Source organism: Scyliorhinus canicula, chromosome 10 (genome assembly GCF_902713615.1).
Source record: "Scyliorhinus canicula chromosome 10, sScyCan1.1, whole genome shotgun sequence".
Classification (NCBI taxonomy): domain Eukaryota; kingdom Metazoa; phylum Chordata; class Chondrichthyes; order Carcharhiniformes; family Scyliorhinidae; genus Scyliorhinus; species Scyliorhinus canicula.
In genome coordinates this window covers 156,051,649-156,071,307 of record NC_052155.1, presented here as the reverse complement: position 1 = coordinate 156,071,307, position 19,659 = coordinate 156,051,649, and the positions used below count along the sequence as shown (strand labels likewise).

At 46.8% G+C, this 19,659-nt stretch overlaps 1 protein-coding gene across 5 annotated transcripts in view; it reads left to right on the top strand.

Annotated features, from left to right (window-relative positions):
• oxr1a (oxidation resistance 1a) overlaps positions 1-19,659 on the top strand; it is a 576,817-nt gene that overhangs the window by 34,748 nt on the left and 522,410 nt on the right. For 3 of the 5 annotated variants that reach the window (XM_038809973.1, XM_038809970.1, XM_038809974.1), the window contains exon 2: positions 18,054-18,148. The exons of the other annotated variants lie outside the window; for them this stretch is intronic. In XM_038809973.1, the coding sequence (XP_038665901.1) occupies positions 18,123-18,148 (26 nt within the window). In that variant the 5' untranslated portion in view covers positions 18,054-18,122. The remainder of the gene's footprint in view (positions 1-18,053; positions 18,149-19,659) is intronic. 5 annotated transcript variants of the gene reach the window in all.

Sequence of the window (19,659 nt, the reverse complement as noted above, 5' to 3'; positions counted from 1 at the left end):
GAACATACAGATCCAGCACAGACAGTGACCCAAGCCGGAAATCGAACCCAGGTCCCTGGCGCTGTGAAGCACAAATACACCCAAACAACAGATATGAAAAGTGAACAACGAACCATAGATCGGATTAAATAAAAGAGACAGGGGACGGGATTCTCCGACGCCGTGCTAGGTCGGAGAATCGCTGGGGAACCGTGCGAATCGCGGCACGCCGCTCCGACACGATTCTCCTCAGAGAGGAGAATCAGCGCCATTGGGCTGCCGTGGTCGGCGCCGGTCGGGGGCCGCTCTATGTGGCCTCCCCGCGATTCTCATGCCCGGATGGGCCGAGCAGCTGTAAAAGAAAAACGATTACCATCGGTGCCGTTCTAACCTGCTCTGAGTCGGCGGAACCTCGGCGTTGAAGGGTCTGGGACAACCTGTGGGAGGGGGAGGGGGGGTCCGACCCCAGAGGGGGCGCTCCGATATGGTCTGGCCCGCTGTCGGGACCCACCGATCGGCGGGCCAACCTCTCTGTCTCCCGGCCTCCTTTCTTCTGCGCCGGCGCCTGTACTCCTGCGCCATGTTGGGTCGGGGCCGGCGCAGACAAGGGAGACACCGCACATGCGCGGAAATCGCACCGGTGGGACTGCGTATGCGCAGGTTCGCACCGGGCCCACTGCGCATGCGCGCATCCCCCGGCGCCCATTCCACGGCCGGATCAGCAGCTGGAGCGGCATGAACCGCTCCAGAGCCTTGCTGGCTCCCTGAAGGGACCAGAATTGCTGATCCTGAGGCCGTGTTGACACAGTCGAGAAACGTGACGTCGTTTCCGACGGCGTCAACACTTAGCCTCAGGATCGGAGAATCCAGCCCAGGATTTCCTGGCGAGTCAAAAAAAATAGTCCTTTTGACGAAATGTTACACAAAGGCAGGATGGATAAGTCATCCTGAAGTTGACTCCATCTTGTAGAAGGAAGACTTAACTCTCTTAAAAACTGCCACTTTCTTAGCTAGGTCAGCACTAGAATCATTAGAGTGCCTCCCCCACTGGTCTCCTCCATGGCATCCATCATTGGCCACTCAGAGCATTCTGACTGCCAGCCCCCACACACACAGTGTGGGATGTGGATGCGAGTGAGAAGGATTTTTGTGCATTGGTGTACGTCCCAGTGCAATAGCTTACGATTGAGAGTATCTGGGATCAGGAAAATTGTTCCACTGAACCTCATGGATGTGAACATAGCAAAGATCCAGAAATGTATGTGGCACCCACCGAGGAATACCTCTTGTTTCAATCACACAAGGAATCCTTACAAGGATCCCATTAAACAATCTGCTAAATAGCTTTGTAGATGATCTGTCAGAATCATAGTGTATTTTTAGGGCTCACTCTAGACAGTTGATATGGCGTTTGCAGCAAGATAATTACAAGAAAAGTGCACAGAGTAGCATTAGGATCGATATTTGCTGTTCATAGAGCCAACTGAAGTTTTTAACAGAGTGGGTTTGACGTAGTCTGTGGCGTTTACTCCTTCCAAGCTAGGATGCCCAAACAGGTTTGTCAAAACCCTGTGTCTCTTGCATGATAGCACAATTGGATTCGGATGGACTGTGGCAAGATTTCTGATGCCTTTGCAGTAACCAGTAATGCAAGGATGTGTTGCGGTTGCCTAACTTTTAAATGTTTTTCTTATGCAGTGCCTACGGACGTTACCCGAGACATGCCTGTTTACATCATCAGTCTGTCTGACCATTTATTTAACTCAACCTTCTTGGAGTATAGTGGACAGATGATTGGAAAAGCTCTTAAATTAGTCACAAGACCTTTCCGGAGACTCATAGAAATCAGAAAGGTTGACAACCCAACTTGGATATTGTCAGATGAGTTACGCAGCAGATCATTGAAACATATTGAATACATAAGTAGAAAATCACCTTTCAGAATGATTTGACTTTTCCCTCAGGGACTCAGCAAATATTACAGCACTTTGTCGGTTTGCATATTATTTAACTTGTTAAGTGTTCATGTGCTGCATCCCTGAAGTGTGCTATTTTGTTTTTACAATACAAATAAACTTTATTGAAGCTTTCAACTTTTATGTTTCGGTGTCATTTTAAAATTTTAGACTGCTAGTTTTGGTGCTTAAAAACAAAAGTGGGAGTTCAGTTCCAGTGCAGCTTGTGCTGATTGCTCTGAGTAAATTGGGCTTATATTGTAGATGAGAGGTGATCCTATTGAAACCTACAAGGGGCTTGATAGGTTTGATGCTGAGAAATTGTTTCCGCTGGTCGGGAATCCAAAACATGTCTCAGGATAAGGAGCCGATCATTGAGTACTGAGATGAGGAGAAATTGCTTCACTCTATAGGTTGAGTCGTTGGAATTCTCTAACCCAGAGGATGGTGGATGCTCCGTCATTGAATGACTGGGATAGACCGGTTTTTCTGGTCTCTCTGGGAATTAAGGGATATGGGGAATTGGCGGGAAAATGGAGTCGAAGCCCAGGATTGGCCAGAATCCTATTGATTAATGGAGCAGGCTCGATGGACCATGTGGTCTAATTCCTATTTCTTGTGTCCTTGTGATATCACCGGTGCCCCCTGTGCATACCGGGAGTATGCAGTGGGTAAATTCAATCGGTCTGTAATACTGGTTTAACTCCCGACCTGCAATTTTGGACCTCAATGATCCTGTTAATGCCCTCACTTCATTTGCGAGTGTGACTCCATGCCAGCACTATTTAAAGGGATCACTGTTCAACTTTCAGTGCTTGTGAGTGTCCATTTGCTGCTGCACAAATATTAGAAGTAGTTGGAATATTCGAGGAGTTGGCAGAAGTTCTCTAATTCACGAAGAAATGATGCTGGGTGTTTGGAAGGAGTTCTGTGTTTCTGAGTGCACCGCATGTTTCCAGTTCTGGAGGAGTTAGTTTCTGCTCTCCTTTCACTGCAGCTTCAGAGGGAGATGGAACAACGCAGGCAAAGAACTGCTCACCAAGGGAGGAGGAGGTGGAGGACTCTCAGCAGGAGTGTCTTCACAGCCAGGGGCTGTGGGTGTGGCGCTGCAATTCACCAAGGAAGGTGGCGCAGAACTGTGCCACGTCCTTGAACGAGACCCTCTATTTCTGGGTCTGCAGCAGCTGACATTGCCAACAATTTGCAGTTTGATGTATCTGTGAGATCACAGAGGTTCTGTGTGCCAGAAAAGTGGGATTTCATTGTCTTCTCTTTAAACCACTGGGCTTCCTCTTGATGCAAGGAGCCATCGACTGCACACATGTGGCCACATGCAACACATGTGGAAATGTGCTGCAAAGGATATCGCCGACTCAACTTGCAGTTGGTGAGTAACTACATCCAGACCATTATGCCCAGTGAGTGCTTGATCTCCAGGCCGTAGTCGTGGGGCTGGATTCTCCGCACCGAAATCGCGTTTGGTGCGGAGGCGGAGAATGGTCCTCAATCCCGAAATTTTACACTGCGCCGCTCCCGCGATTCTCTGGTCCCCGTCACAGTTAGGGGGCCATTGCGCGAAACTGGCCGAGTTCCTCTGGTCCCCGTCACAGGTAGGGGGCCATTGCGAGTTCCTGACGGCGTGGTTCTAACCACCTGTCAGCCGTCGGGAACATCGGATGGTGGTTGCGGACTCAGTCCGCGGCCGCCCTGGTGGGGGAAGGGGGATCATTCACAGGACGGCCAGGGGACAATCGGGCCACGTACCTACTGGCGCGCGCGATCTCGGGGAGCCTACATTTTTGGTGCCGCTCCGCAGTCTGTGTCCGCCATATCCCACGGGGCAGCCGCTGCAGGCCGCCGCCGTGCGCATGCACGGACTCCTGACAGAAAGTGCGGGGGCCCGTATCCGCAGCCAGAGCTGCGAGGAGCACTCTGGAGCCCTGCTAGCCCCCTGTAGATGGGGGAATCACTCAGGACTTTCTTAGGGAAAGTCCAGAGTGAAACGGCAGCGTTTTTACTTTGGTGTGGGGACATAGCCCCATTATTGGAGAATCCAGCCCTTGATGTTTCCATCCTGTGCCAATCTGCAGTTTAAGCCATTTTTGAATCACAAAATTGATTCAGAGGCTGTCTGCTCAGTAACGAGGGTTAGATCTGATATACACATGCATCATAATTCACTGGAGAGATGATCTGCAGTGTCTTCCACAATCTTACTACTGTGAAACCACAGCCCTTACTAACAAGGCTTTGAGGATAGCCTGAGAAGGAAGAAGATGGAGGAGGAAGCTGGTATATCTGAGCTTCAGAAGGACTGTCTGTAAGAGTCTAATCAAACTGTGTGGTTGTGAGTAATTCCTCAGATCTCTGTTTCTCAATCCTTCTTCAGCTCACCTTTCTTACCAACCATCACCGTTTTTTTTTAAACATACTGATGATAGTAATTCCTCAAGTTTGACGGAGACGATGGATGTGCAGACCCACCAACGATGAACACTGAGATGATTATGTAGTCCCAGTCTGGACACATAGAGACGGCAATAGTTGGGGATTGGAACTCATACTTTGTGACATGTACAGATGCTGTTCCACGGCTTTGTTCATGAGGACCAATCAGATGTTCATGTCAATCCTTTCCCAGCGGGAAATCACATTGGTGATTAGTGTCAAACTGGATGACTAAAGAGTAGGTTGGCACAAGATGGCCCTCAGATCGTAAGAAAATTTGAGGTAAGTGCAAAAAACTTTCTGCCAGAGTGCTGCATTGCTCCTGATGCGCTGTACACCACTCTGCTGGTGCAGACCAGTTCCTGCCTTCCATCCCCGGCCGAGTTGGTCTTCATGGACAGCATCGTGCTGCTGGGCCCTTGAACCTTCCAGTATCACCGTCTCGATTCAGTACTGCGCCTGGTGTTGGAGAGTGATGGGGTATCCTTACTGGTGCCAAATACGAGTGTCTACCTGGACAGCACTGTGCTGTAGGACTCACGCAGCCTCCACAACAAATCCGCTGCACCTAGTTTCAAAATGGGAGAATTCCGTCCCTAGTCTGTGCCTCCACAGCTGTCTGCTCCCACTGCTGCAGCTATGTCTGTCTTGTTGGCCTCCTGTCTCCCGTAGATCAACCACTTTCCTCCTTCGAATCTCGTTCGTACAGCTTTTGAGAACCCTCGAGCCCTGTCTTGCTCCATTATTCGGATTCTTCCTGCTTCTAATGTGTTTCCCAGTCAGCTGAGTGAGCTGCTGCAGCCAGATGCACCTCCCCTTTAAGAAATACACGCCAAATGGACTCATTTTGGCACAAACTGTCCATGCGGTGAGTGTGCAGCCGCTCAGCAGCACATTGAACTGTGGGCTCCAATCATGGAAATGAGCAGGCAGCTTGAAGATTGTCTGACTGCTTTTAATGATCACAAGTTAATCACGCATCATGATCTCCTCAGCCTTATCAACATTTAAACCCTCGATCTCTGAAAAAGAATCACTTGTCGTGGCCTGAATGTACCACATTGTGGCCTGAATGTACCACAGTGAGTCACTGAGCATTTTCCCAACATCTCTCCTCTTAATATCAGAGTCCATTAATGTTTTTATACCAAATTCCACCTGTCGTTTCTGCACTCGTGTTAAAATCCCTTTGAAGTGCTTTTACCTCTATTTTCAGAACTATGGATATTTTGGCATCAATAAATTTGATAATCCATGTAAAGTAGAATTCTTTTCTTCATCATAATGAGCAATGTAAAAAGCTGAAGGGCCTCAACAAACCACTGTGGACCTCCATCAGAAAGCGTCCTGACTAATTCCTGTTTACAATTTATTGCAATTCATTTTCAGCCTGGATTGCTAAATTTCTATTAATTCCAATATAATCTTACTTTGTTTAAAATAATTAGATGGCCTTGCTATTGAATGCTAATATTTTTTTAAAAATTACTTGCAAATCTGAAAACTCAGCTGAGACATTCGTATTGTCCTGGAGTATCTGAGGCCAAGGTGGCCAATTTGCTGTACTATATGAAGAGAAATGTCTTCACCCAGAGAATGCTGACCCTGTTGAGTTCGCTACCACAGAAAGCAGTTGAGGCCAAAACATTGTGGGCTGGATTCTCCTCCATTCATGAGACTAGTGTTGACGCTGGGGCAGGATTCGTGGACTTTCACAACACCAAAACTACCGTCGATCTTGTACTGATTCAGCGACTGTGGAGGGGCTAGCACTGGCGCCACATGGAACATCATCGATTCCAATGAAAAACGGTGTGGGATTCGCCGGGTCCGTGATTGACACTCGGGAGGCTGACAAGCTGCAGCCGCATATACACATTATAATCCTCAGACAAACAAGATGGCACTGGTTGTGCTGGAGTGCACCGATATAGCTGATGGGTCGGCTGGGGCAGAGGACACATAGGGGGTGGCCTGAGGGTCACCCATACAACCCGTGGCCCTAAGTTCCCAGTGGGCTATCAGCGGCGTGGGCAGCTGCATGGCTGTCTTTCCAGCTGCGGCAATGGTGCCCCCTGCCCGTCCACCCCGATCCCACAACTCACCTCCTGGCCACCCCCTGCTACTCCCCCCCGGTCCTGGCAGAAGCCCCTTAGCCAGCTGCACAATGTTGGCAAACTATGGCGATGTTGGACACTTCTCTCTCCCTCAGCAGCCAAGACGCCAGTTTCAGGATTTTTAAAAACACAAGTAAACGGTGCTATCGGGAACTCGGCCCATCCGAGGCGGTGAATCGCGGAGGCCCCGGAGAATACCGGGTCAGGCCCGCGAATGATATGCAAATGGTGTTTACTGTATGTGAGTTCTGGACCGCATTGACACCGCTGTTGAGGTGACAGAGAATTGCGATATGGCGTCAAATCGGCGCCCACCTGATTTTGGCATTGGAACCTATTCTTCATCCAATCGCGTTTCTGCATCAGCCAATGGAGAATCCAGTCATGTATGTTTCCAAGAAGGAGTTAGATATAGCTCTTGGGGCTAAAGGGATCAGAGGATGTGGGGAAAAGTGGGAACGGATTATTGAGTTGGATCATCAGCCATGAACATAATGATTGGCGGAGGAGGATCGAAGGGCTGAATGGCCTACTCTGCTCCTATTTTCTATATTTCCAGACTATATGGTCTTGATACTGAGATACATCAAGTGCTTCTTCATGAAGATCAAGGAAAGTGTGGGGGACTTTAGGAGGTGGGATATGCTCCCACTGTCATTGGCAGGGAGGGTTCAGACGGTGAAGTGACATAGAACATAGAACAGACGGTGCTCCCAAGTTTTTGTTTGTTTTTCAGAGCCTCCCAATCTTCATTCCCAAGGCGTTTTTCAGGAAAGTGAATACGGTGATCTTAGGGTTTGTGGGTGGGTAAAGCCCTGCAGGTGAAGAAGGAGCTGCTGGAGCGGGATAGAGGGGGCTGGCACTCCCGAACTTTATAAATTACTATTGGGCGATGATCAGGAAATGGGTGGTGGGACAGGGGTCGGTGTCGGAGCGGGTGGAGGCAGCCTCGTATAAGAATATGAGTTTAGGGGCACTGCCAACGGCGGCTTTGCCGTTCTCGCCAACCAGGTATAATAATAATAATCCTTATTGTCACAAGTAGGCAAACATTAACACTGCAATGAAGTTACTGTGAAAAGTCCCTGGTTGCCACACTCCAGTGCCTGTTTGGGTACACAGAGAGAGAATTCAAAATGTCCAAATTACCTAATAGCACGTCTTTCGGGACTTGTGGGAGAAAACCGGAACACCCGGAGGAAACCCACGCAGACACAGGGAGAACGTGCAGACTCTGCGCAGACAGTGACCCAAGCCGGGAATTGAACCTGGGACCCTGGCACTGTGAAGCCATAGTGCTAACTACTATGCTAAGGTACTCCACAAGCCCGGTGGTGATGGCAGTCCTGAAGGTGTGGGGACAGTGGTAGCAGCACATGGGGCTGGAGGGGGCACCGATGTGTGGCAACCACCGGTTTGCTGCGGGGACGCTCGATGGGGTGTTTTGGGGGGTGACAGTGGGTGGGGATTGAGCGGCTTGGGGATTTGTTTTTAGACGGGGGCTATCCGTGTTTGGAAGAGTTGGAGGAGGAGTTTGAGCTGCCTGGTGGGAATAGTTTTGCTACTTGCAGGTGAGGGACTTTGTGTGGAGGCAGGTATCGACTTTCCCACACCTACCGCCCCAGGGGCTACAGCATAAGGTAGTGTAAAAAGTGGGAGTGGGGGAGGGGATGGTATCGGAAATCTATAAAGAGCCTATGGAATGGGAGAGAGCCCCGATAGGGGAGGTGAGGCGGAAGTGGGAGGAAGAGTTGGATGGGAAATTGGAGGCTGGGTTATGGGAGGACGCCTGGAGGCGCGTCAGTGCATCCTCATCGTCTGCCAGGCTTAGCCTCATACAATGTAAGGTGGTCCACAGGGCATATATGACTGTGGCCCGGATGATCAGGTTTTTTGAAGAGGTGGAAATTAGGTGTCGGAGGTGTGCGGGTGGGCCTGTGAATCATGTCCATATTTTGGGCATGTCCGAAGCTTAGGGGATTATGGCAAGGGTTTGCTGACGTCATGTCGGAGGTACGGAAAGTAAAGGTGGTGACGATTTTTGGTGTCAGAAGACCCGGGAGTCCAGGAAGCGAGAGAGGCCGATGACTTGGCTTTGTCCTCCCTGGTAGCCCGGAGACCGATCTTGCTGGCATGGAAGGGCTCGCAACCCCAGAAGTCGGGGGTCTGGGTTAGTGACATGGCTTGGTTTCTCAGGCTTGAGAAGATCAAGTTTGCCCTGAGAGGGGCTCGATGCTTGGATTTGCACGGAGGTGGCAGCTGTTTATCGACTTCTTTGGGAAAAGTTAAGCTGTCAGCAGTGGGGGCGGTTTGGGGGGTAAGCATGGGGAGTTGGGGAAGGTGGGGGAAGGTTGGTGGGTAATTGTGGTTGGGGAGTTGTTTATGTGAGCCATGTTGGCTTAGGGGTTCTGATGTTTGTTTAGTGTGTGGTTGGCTATTCTGTTAAAATTTAGAATGTAAATGCCTCAATAAAATATTTAAAAAAAACGAGAGTGGATACAGAGGCTCATCAAAGTGTTTATCAACAGGATTAGCACGAATGCTGAGGCACTGCCCCCAGCAGAGTGGGAGCAGCAGATAGACACACGAATGCTGAGGCACTGCCCCCAGCAGAGTGGGAGCAGCAGATAGACACACGAATGCTGAGGCACTGCCCCAGCAGAGTGGGAGCAGCAGATAGACACTCAGGGAATGCACTCAGGTGATTATTTTATTCATTATGTAAAGATTTGAACTTTTATAAATTGGAATGTACATTTTCTGGTAGTTTTTTTTGTATCCCAGTAGTGTAATGGTGCAGAAAGAGACCATTTGGCCAGTTGCATCTGCACCAACTCCATTTGGGCATTTATGCTTTAATGCCATTTATTTGCCTTTACCCCGTACCACTGCATAATGTTCCTGTTCAACTAATCATCTAATGCCCTCTTCAATGCCTCCTGTGTTGTGTGTTGTTCCTCGTGTCTTAATAAAGCTCGTAGTCTCAAATGTGGAGAAGATGCTTTATCGTGAATTCGTTCTCTCTTCAGAGCTTAACTTACGGCTACCTCAAATGCTGCCTGCTTGTGTCTGTGTCCTGCTACGAGTTCTGCCTTCCGTGAAGTGTGTCGTCGCTTCCTGTCCCTGTGTATATATAGCTCTCCCATGCTCCCTCTAGTGCTTGCTCAGTTGTATTGCATCTAGTCAGATCTACGATCACCACATCCCCCCTTTTTTCTTTACATATTTTCTGTACATCGTTAAAGAAAATTTACAAAACAGTTACTTATGATATGTATCTATACAAGTGATGGTGCTATTGCATATTTTTACAAAGCCAATTTATATTTATGAGTTCACTCAATAAAAACATTTATGAGTCCAAACTTGATGAATTTGTTCAGAGTTTTTTCTTTTGTTGTTGACGTGGTGAATGTTCCTGTTATTTTAAGTAACCAATGCGTCATCCTGAGGTGTTTGCATGGTCGAATCACTGATATTGACTGACATGGACTTTTTTCTGTGCTTGAGGTATCGATTTATTATCTCATCCGCCTTGAAAGCTGGTGTGCTTGCTTGTTCTGGAGCAGATGTGAGTTTGTGCGATTTGTTGTCATCCCATGGCATGTTTGTAGTCTTGTCATTGTTTTGCAGTGTGCTGTGGCATTGTCCTTCATGTGCAGAGTTGTACCATTTTGTACAAGTCGTTGTTTCATTGCTGTTGTTTCTGTCGTTCCTGTCTTTGTTGTTTTCATTGCCGTTCTTGTTGCTGTTTTTGTCGTTTCTGTCTTTGTTGTTGCTATCTTTGTTATGCTTCTTGTTGGTTTTGTTGTTCTTCTTGTAGTTTTTGTCGTTGTGCTTGTAGTTTTTGTTGGTGCTGTTGTTCTTGTTTCTGCTGTGCTTCTTACGATTTTTGTTGTTCTTGTCGCGCTTCATGTTGCTTTTGTTCTTGCTGTTGTTGTTCTCGTTTCTGCTGTGCTTCTTTTGGCTTTTGTTTTTCTTGTTATGCTCAATGAGTGTCCCGTGTGGATAATTTGAGTCATTGAACGTTTCGTCTCGAGAATGGTGAGAATGATCTGATGTTGCATCGATGCTGGTGACGTCAGTCATTTGTGGAGGATTTGATTCGTCGTCTTTGCTTTCTTGGTGCTTCTCTTCTGGAGTCAAATTCTTCGCGATTTCATTTGACGCGGTCTCTCTGGACTCTTGGCGCTCCTCTTCCGGAGTCAAAATCTGCATGATTTCACTTGACGTGGTCTCTCTGGGCTCTTGGCGCTCCTCTTCTGGAGTCAAAACCTTCATGGTTTCTGTTGATGTTGTCTCACTGGACGCTTGGTGCTCCTCTTCTGGAGTCAAAATCTGCAAGGTTTCTATTGGCGTTGTCTCTCTGGACTCTTGCGTGGCCCGACTCTGTGCTTCTGTACAGACAAGCTGAGAACTGTCAGTCTCGCTGTGATCCTGTACGTCGAGTGTGATCACCTTGTCACTGTTTTCGCATGTAGTGGGTAGATGTACATGATGTACATTGTCTTCTTCTTGTTCATGTGAGCTTGGTAGACTTTCATAGTCTGCTTGTGATTGCTCAGATACGGCGGGTTGACCTTCATGGTCTTGTTCATGCATAGTGTTCGCCAGGGAGTGTTTGCTTGCTTCCCTTTTGGAGTCTTTCATCACTCGCACTGTGGAGCCTGTCAGCGCTCGCTCTGTGGAGTCTTTCTGTGCTCTCCGTGTGGCGTCGTCTTCGTCTTGGGTATTGCTGTCATCCAATGTATCGACGATCTGCCATGGCACCATGGTGTTGGATTCATCTACCACGAGTAGATTCGTGTTGAACTTTGCGACCATGTCGCTGATGCTGTGATCAGCATATCCGAATAACTCAGCCATGCCTGAGTAGTAATCTTCGAAAAGTTGTTTTGGAATTCTTTTTGTTCTCTTCACTTTGGGTGGTGCAGACTGCTTTTTCCAGGGTGTTGTGAGAGTTATTTTCAACTGCTGGTTTAGGTTCAGGCGTTTTTCTGTCTTCTGAGGCAAGAAAATTTGGTTTTATCGCTTTAAGTATTTTGTTTTCAATTTTCGGGCATTTCCCTTTTAAGTAGGCGTGGTCCGGATGCGCAGATGTCATGACGCTCGTGATGTCATGCGTGGGAAGCAATTGCGCATGCGCAAATCGGCCTTCCTTTAGCGTGCGGTTTTGTGTCCATTGCGCATGTGCGGTTTGCGCATGTGCATAACGATCCGCGACCGAAACATTTTGAGACTGCGCATGCGCGGCTTGCGCATGCGCATAACGATCAGCAACATAAACTTCTTTTAACTGCGCATGCGCGGCTGGCGCATGCGCAGAATGATAAACGGGTGGTTGGAACTGCGCATGCGCGGCTTCCGTTCCCTGCGCATGCGCAGACGCAGTTTGTAGTTCTTTATCTGCCCGAGACTGTAAAATGTGGTCGGACGCCATTTTATTGCGGATTTCAGCGTTTTTTCTTTCTGAAAGTTGTAAGTTACCTTTTCCTTTCGATCTGGACTGGATTTCAGCATTTTGGCTTTGTGAAAAATTCAAGTTATTACTTTTTGATCTGTAATTTTCTTGACTGAAACCTGTCTGTTCTGATTTTGATTGTTTGAGTTTTGCATCACTCAGTCTCTGTGCAGTTTGGCCTCTGAGCATACCGTGCTGTTCAAATTTCTTACAGTACTCTTCAAATTTGTTTAGTATTGTTTGTAAGCTGTTGCTGTCTTCATCTTTTGAGTATTTAAATCCATTATATACTTTCCTAGCTTCATGTCCTGCGACGAGCATTGCTATTTTAATTTCGTCTGAGGCTGCTGCTGCATCATTAGCTATGATATATAAATCGAACAATTGTTTAAACATTTTCCAGACATTTCTTACATTGCCAGTCGTGTCCAGCTGAGGTGGGTATCCAAGCCACATCCTCGAATCAGCGATATCTTCCCAAGTCCAATGTCCAGTAGGAGATTTCCATGCCATTTTGTTCTTTCTGTGTCTGCAGCTGAGTTGTCCTGTAGTAAGCGTCTGAAGCCACTCGTGGTACCATGTGTTGTTCCTCGTGTCTTAATAAAGCTCGTAGTCTCAAATATGGAGAAGATGCTTTATTGTGAATTTGTTCTCTCTTCAGAGCTTAACTTACGGCTACCTCAAATGCTGCCTGCTTGTCTCTGTGTCCTGCTACGAGTTCTGCCTTCCGTGAAGTGTGTTGTCACTTCCTGTCGCTGTGTATATATAGCTCTCCCGTGCTCCCTCTAGTGCTTGCTCAGTTGTATTGCATCTAGTCAGATCTACGATCACCACATGTTGTTGGAAAGCGAACAAAATAATTAACAGTAATAAGGGAAAGGTAAGAAGCATATGAAGTTTGATCGAAATCATAGATCATATAATTTACAGTGCAGAAGGAGGCCATTCGGCCCATCGAGTCTGCACTGGCTCTTGGAAAGAGCACCCTACCCAAGTTCAACACCTCCACCCTATCCCAATAACCCAGTAACCCCACCCAACACTAAGGGAAATTTTGAACACTAAGGGCAATTTACCATGGCCAATCCACCTAACCTGCACATCTTTGGACTGTGGGAGGAAACCGGAGCACCCGGAGGAAACCCACGCACACACGGGGAGGATGTGCAGACTCCGCACAGACAGTGACCCAAGCTGGAATCGAACCTGGGACCCTGGAGCTGTGGAGCCATTGTGCTATCCACAATGCTACCGTACTGCCCTTTGTTATCCTCATAATTACTTGGTCACGTAGCACCCAGTCAGAAAAGGGCTGCCTGTGTTGTAGCTTCCCTCTTCACATTGTTCCATTTTCTGGTTCATTTTCTCCTTCCCTTCTTTTTCATTGTCCGGCTCTTCAGCTTCTTGCCTGTTTGACGGTGACAGGAACTGTTCCCTCATCCTGGTGAGGTTATAATGTGCAGTTTACTACTGCAAATCTTCAAGCCCACCCAGCTAAATACTACAAGGCTCCACCAGAGCAGTCCAGGTAGCGGAAAAAGGGAGGCTGATGATAATACGGCAGCATTATTCTCATTGTAAATCTGCTGTGCATATGTGCATGGATTTGGGCTCAGGGTATTGATCTCCTCTGTAAATGGATAACTCTCGTTGCCCAGAAACCAGTCTCTGACTTGGTGTGGTGCGTCAAATATAGATGGCACAGGAGACTGCTGGAGAACACTGCACTGCCTTGTGATTGCACATCAGCTGCACACTGAGTGAATATGAGATATTGCTGATATCTCTGGAGAAAGCCAGAGGAATAGAAGTTAATAAGCACCAGTCAGTGACAGCCACAGGCAATGCTGTCATCTTATTTTATGGATGCAGTGGTTGGCAGATTTCAGGTTAACATCTTGGTGAACCAAAGACTCCTCATTGATTCTTACTGAAGTTGACTTCTGAGAATCGCTCCTGAAGGACTCTTGGTGGATATGGCCTTCAGCAATAACCCTGTAAGCAATTCACAATCCCTTTAACAATACTGTTCATTTTGTGGCCCTCCATTGTTTAACTCTTGTATTGAGCTGTGCGGGGTTCAGGTGGGGAGAAACTCGTTAACACAGCGCGACATCGAGCAGTGTTACATAGTTGTTCATGGATTCCCTGGGGACAGGCGACACCGTGGACTACTGCGTGTGCCATTCTTCATTGATGTCACCAAAGAACTCCTGTAATGACCCACAGCCATTGCTCGCTGGCCGGGCATTTGGCATATTTGGCATATGGTCACAGAACTAACTTTTCTCGCAGGGAATTGGCTGTCATATTCGGTCAAATGCTGCCATAATATCAAGGGTTGTCACTCTCACCTCACCTCTGGAGTTCAGCTCTTTTGTCTATGTTGGAACCAAGGCTGTAATGAGGCAGGAGCTGAGTGGCCCTGGAGGAACAGAAACTGAGCATCAGTGAGCAGGTTATTCCTATGCACGTGCTGCTTGATTGCATTGTTGATGGCCCCCTTCCATCTAGGGGCTGATTTAGCGCAGTGGGCTAAATAGCTGGCTTGTAATGCAGAACAATGCCAGCAGCGGGGATTCAATTCCCGTACCGGCATCCCCGAACAGGCGCCGGAATGCGGCGACTAGGGGCTTTTCACAGTAACTTCCTCTGACGCCTACTTGTGACAATAAGTGGTTATTATTACCACCTTGCTGATAATCGAGTGTAGACTGATGAGGTGAGAATTGTCCGGGTTGGATTTGTCCTGATGTTTGTGCATAGGACATACTTGGGCAATTTTCCACATTTCTGGGTAGATGCCACTGTTGTACCTGTACTGGAACATCTTGGCTAGGGGCGCCACAAGTTCTGGACTCATTTAGGAAGGTGGAGAGTATTCCATCACACTCCTGACTTTTGCCTTGTTGACGGTGGACAGGCTTTGGAGAGTCAGGGGAAGAGTTACACCCTGCAGAATTCCCAGTCTCTGACCTACTCTCGTAGCATTTATAAGGCTGGTCCAGTACAGTTTCTGGTCAGTGGTCAGGATGTTGATAGTGAAGGATTCATGGTGATGTCATTGAATTTCATTGAGCATCTTACTTTCCATGCACAGATCCACAAGTAAATTTAGTTGAAATAATCCAGGCCATCATATTTAATTTATGCCTTTAATCCAAATTCTGGGTCCATAATCTCAAATTAAAATGAACACACTCAACAATCACATGCTATGTATAGGCCCGTCTCTTGATCCCTTGGAATAGTTTCAAGTTTATGTACCCACAGAGAAAATAATTAACGCACTTAAAACTGACCATGTTACTTCCTTCCAACATTCAAGACAAGACCATAAAGGATTAAGCAATTTTACCTCCATGCAGGGAAGCCCCTTTTATTTTGAAAAAACACTTTCAAAAGCTGTACTTTACCCAAACTGAAGACAAACACAACATAGACGGTTTTAACCAGTCTTTAATTTTCACAGGTCAGGAAGCTTCCTCACACTCAGATACCATCTCCCTATGAAACTCAGTGACATTGCTGATTCTCCCACTAACAACATCCTGGGGTTTACTGTGACTACAAGAGAAGCTCAGAGGTTAGGAATCCTGCAGTGAGTAACTCACTTCCTGACTTCCCAAAACATGTCCACAATCTACAAGGCTCAAGTCAGGAGTGTGATAGAATGCTCGCCACTTGTCTGGATGGTCTTTAGAGTTTTGGCCATGTGGTGATATGATTTGCATAGCTGTCTGCCATTGGGGCAGAACACCGGCTTACCATTGGCCCTGGTCGGTCATGTGCCTCTCGACCGATTGGTTGAGACCAGTCATGTGACAGCTTTCCGGTTGGTCGAGAGGCTGAGTTAACCACGCCTCCTTACCGAAGTATAAATAGTCGAAACGCCCGGCGGTCGTCCATTTTATTGTAGACAACCGCAGGGCTAAGTTCTAGCTTATTAAAGCCTAACTTTTGTAAAGCAACTCGTCTCTCGTGCAATTGATGGCTCATCAGGCCAAAGGTGGTATCATGACTGGTACAGGCCTGGAGGGCCGAAGGGCCTATTCCTGTGCTGTACTGTTCTTTGAGTGAAGCTTCAATAATACTAAAAAATTTCAACTCCATTCAGGACGAAGTAGCCCACTTGATTGGCACCGCTTCCACAAACATTCACTCCCTCCACCATCAACGCCCAGCGAAAGCAGTGCGTACCATCTACAAGGTGCGCCGAAGCAACTCCATCCACTGCACCTTCCAACTTGCAACCTCTACTCTCCACTAAGGACAAGGGCAGCAGACACATGGAACTCAACCACCTACAAGTTCCCCTCCAAGTCACACTCCATCCTGATTTGGAACTATACCGCTGTTCCTTCATTTCACTGGGTCAAAAGTAAAATTCTCTTACGGCGCCAAGGTCCCAGGTCCGATCCCGGCTCCGGGTCACTGTCCGTGTGGAGTTTGCACATTCTCCCTGTGTTTGTGTGGGTTTCGCCCCCCCAACCCAAAGATGTGCAGGCTAGGTGGATTGGCCACGGTAAATTGCCCCTTAATTGGAAACAATGAATTGGATCCTCTAAATTTATTTTAAAAAGCTAATACATGGACTGCAAAGCCATTTTTTAGTATCAAATATTGGCATGTAATTTGTTTCCATGATACCTTTTGGCATAAGGATCAGTTTCCCCACTGATTGAATGCTTTAACCATTTTGAAATGAATGAAATGAAATGAAAGGAAAATCGCTTATTGTCACAAGTAGGCTTCAAATGAAGTTACTGTGAAAATCCCGTAGTCGCCACATTCCGGCGCTTGTTCGGAGAGGCTTGTACAGGAATTGAACCCGCGCTGCTGGCCTTGGTCTGCTTTACAAACCAGCTGTTTAGCCACTGTGCAAAACCAGCCCCTCCATTTGCGTTTCACAAATACAATTCCGAAAGGATTCATGTGATATTTGTGTGTGAATAAATTGTTTGGACAGCCTTCTATTTAAAGGGAGCTATTAACTCATTCATTTCAAAAGGTGCAGTTTCCACAGAAGACAGAGAATGTCAGATGCCATTTAAGTATTTGTTTATCACAGCATCTAATGCAGCCTTTTCCAAATTCTGGTTATGTAGTGCCAGTGTTCATTTGCTGGAAGTTTGACTGGTTAAAACCCCTTGAAGAAGGTCACAGACCTCTGGACTAACTCTGGGTGTGTTGGAACCCTTTGGACGCTTTTATTTTTACTGGAAAGAATGAGGATTACAAATGATACCTTGTGTTTAAAAAAACAGAATTATATATAAAGCTGAGATCTGTGTTTTGTGTGGGGAATACAATGGATGCCTTACAGTTTGGTTCTGAGAGTCATTCAAGAGCATTCATTATATTGAACTTAAAGTTAAAAATGAGATGCAGGAATGGGCTTGAACTCAGAACATCTAGTGTTACAGGGAGGCATTGTCTCCATAGTTGCAGTAAATTAGTTCTATGGCTATTTTAATGATAGGCTTTGTGCTGACTAATGAATGAAGAGAGCTGTGTCTTCTGCAACCTCAGTGACTGTTTGAACACAGCTCTGAAAAAAACAATCTAAATAACTAGCGCCTCACCCGTGATTAATTTGTTTATGTAATTATACCAAATTCCGCATTATTTCAACCCTCTTTTCAGGCAGCAGTTCTTCATGGTCAGATTGCATTTTAAGAAAAGTCAATTTTAAACAAGTTAAGCAAAACATTGACTGTGCTGACTAATGAATGAAGAGAGCTGTGTCTTCTGCAACCTCAGTGACTGTTTGAACACAGCTCCGAAAAAAACAATCTAAATAACTAGCGCCTCACCCGTGATTAATTTGTTTATGTAATTATACCAAATTCCGCATTATTTCAACCCTCTTTTCAGGCAGCAGTTCTTCATGGTCAGATTGCATTTTAAGAAAAGTCAATTTTAAACAAGTTAAGCAAAACATTGACTGCGGCCAAGCTCGACCTGATATAAACAGAATCTGGTTGAATTTTATTCAACTGAATTGCAAAATAAGTGCAAATTCTATTTGTTCTTGATCCTTGTTTCAAATATGATGGTTCCTTTTTCTGTCCCAACTCTACCATTTTCTAGAATACTCTTCTTTCTGGAAGCTGTGTACATCACTTGAAAAAAACTGCATGTCACATCAACTGAGATTTGATGATCATTAAGGACATCTTTAAACCGTGAGCTAAAAATTTGTCTGCTCTTGTTTATGGGCGCAGGAGTTGTGACTCACTGTTTGCCTGTTTCCTGTCCCTTTGAGGCAAGTGGCAGGCAAACATTGTGCTGCTTCCTCAATTGCCTCATTGTAGCATTCAGTCAAGTGTGATCTGTGCAGTTGACCGGGTGAATGCTCAATGGGAATGTAACAGTGTGTGAAGCTATCATGTGTTGCATGTAGCTGCAAGTGGAATTGGTTAAAAGTGGAAGGTGACCTAATGGAACACAGGAGAAGAGAGGGCTGGTTCATGGGTGGGCTGTGCCAACCTTAATGATGCAGGTCGACAGGTGTTGAGAACATGTTTCCGCAGAGTAGGCCCTCAGGGATCACCTTTCAAGAGAATGGGATCAGGTGGCCAGGAAGGTTAGCTTCCGGAGTCTGGTCCCAAAGGCTTGTCAGCACTCAGCACTGACACAATAAGTTCAGTGACCTCTTGGTCAAGGTTTGTCGAAGCATCTTCAAAAAAACATCTCATACCCACCACACCATCACCATCTCACGATTCTCAGTGTGCCACACCCCCATCACTCACCCATCAGATGTTCCAAGCTATCAGGCCTCAGGCCTAACATCCAGATACTCCCTGTCACCTTCCAACGATGCAAGTGTCACACCCACCTCTCAATATCTTCACGTTCCTCCTGTTAATTCAGCTTTTGGTGGGAATATTGACTAAGCACAGTAATTAATCAAACACATAATTATTGACACTCTTTCCCCCTTAGGACAAGGTAGCACATAATTTAAGAGCAGAACTAGTGAGTGATAGGCATGCCTACACCTCCGGAGTTCTATGGGATCAATACTGCGACCCATCATGAGAGCAGCTGCGACAGACCCTGTTGTGTCTGGTGTTATTGAGAATATTCCGGATGAAGGTATATTACTCTAAGTTGCTGTAATAATTTTATGACTCTATTTGTTCCTACCGTATGACATTTCACAACTCCTGGCTAGCCCTCATCCTGTTGATATGACATTCAAGCTGTTGATGGTGTGAACACAGACCTCTGGCTTTCCATCCCAGCCCCTTCTCTCACTCTAATACTCCCTTCTGATGATCTGCCTTCAGACACTCAAGAACTGCTGCCTGCCCAGCTGGTGCGGCCTCCTCAGCAGGAAGAGTGAGAGCAAGAGCAATATCACACCACCAATGAAGAAGCAACAACACTTGGTCTGACACATGCAGCCACCAGCTCAGACATTGACAGTGCGCACATCCCAAGAGGGTAGTAGACAGTCAGGACTCACAGGTGGTGAGTTACCAGGCATGAGGGGGCTGCAGCCAGGACTGGGTGTAATGATATGCATAAGCTATCTTATATATAATTATGTAAACAACCTCCGACCAGCAGGTGGCAGTTTAAGTCTACCATGTGACTCTGTACCTCAAGGAGTTGGGAGTTAGTCGTGTTAGTGGATAGTCATACTTGCATCGAGGATAATTTATCAGTATTAGTAGTTTGTAATATA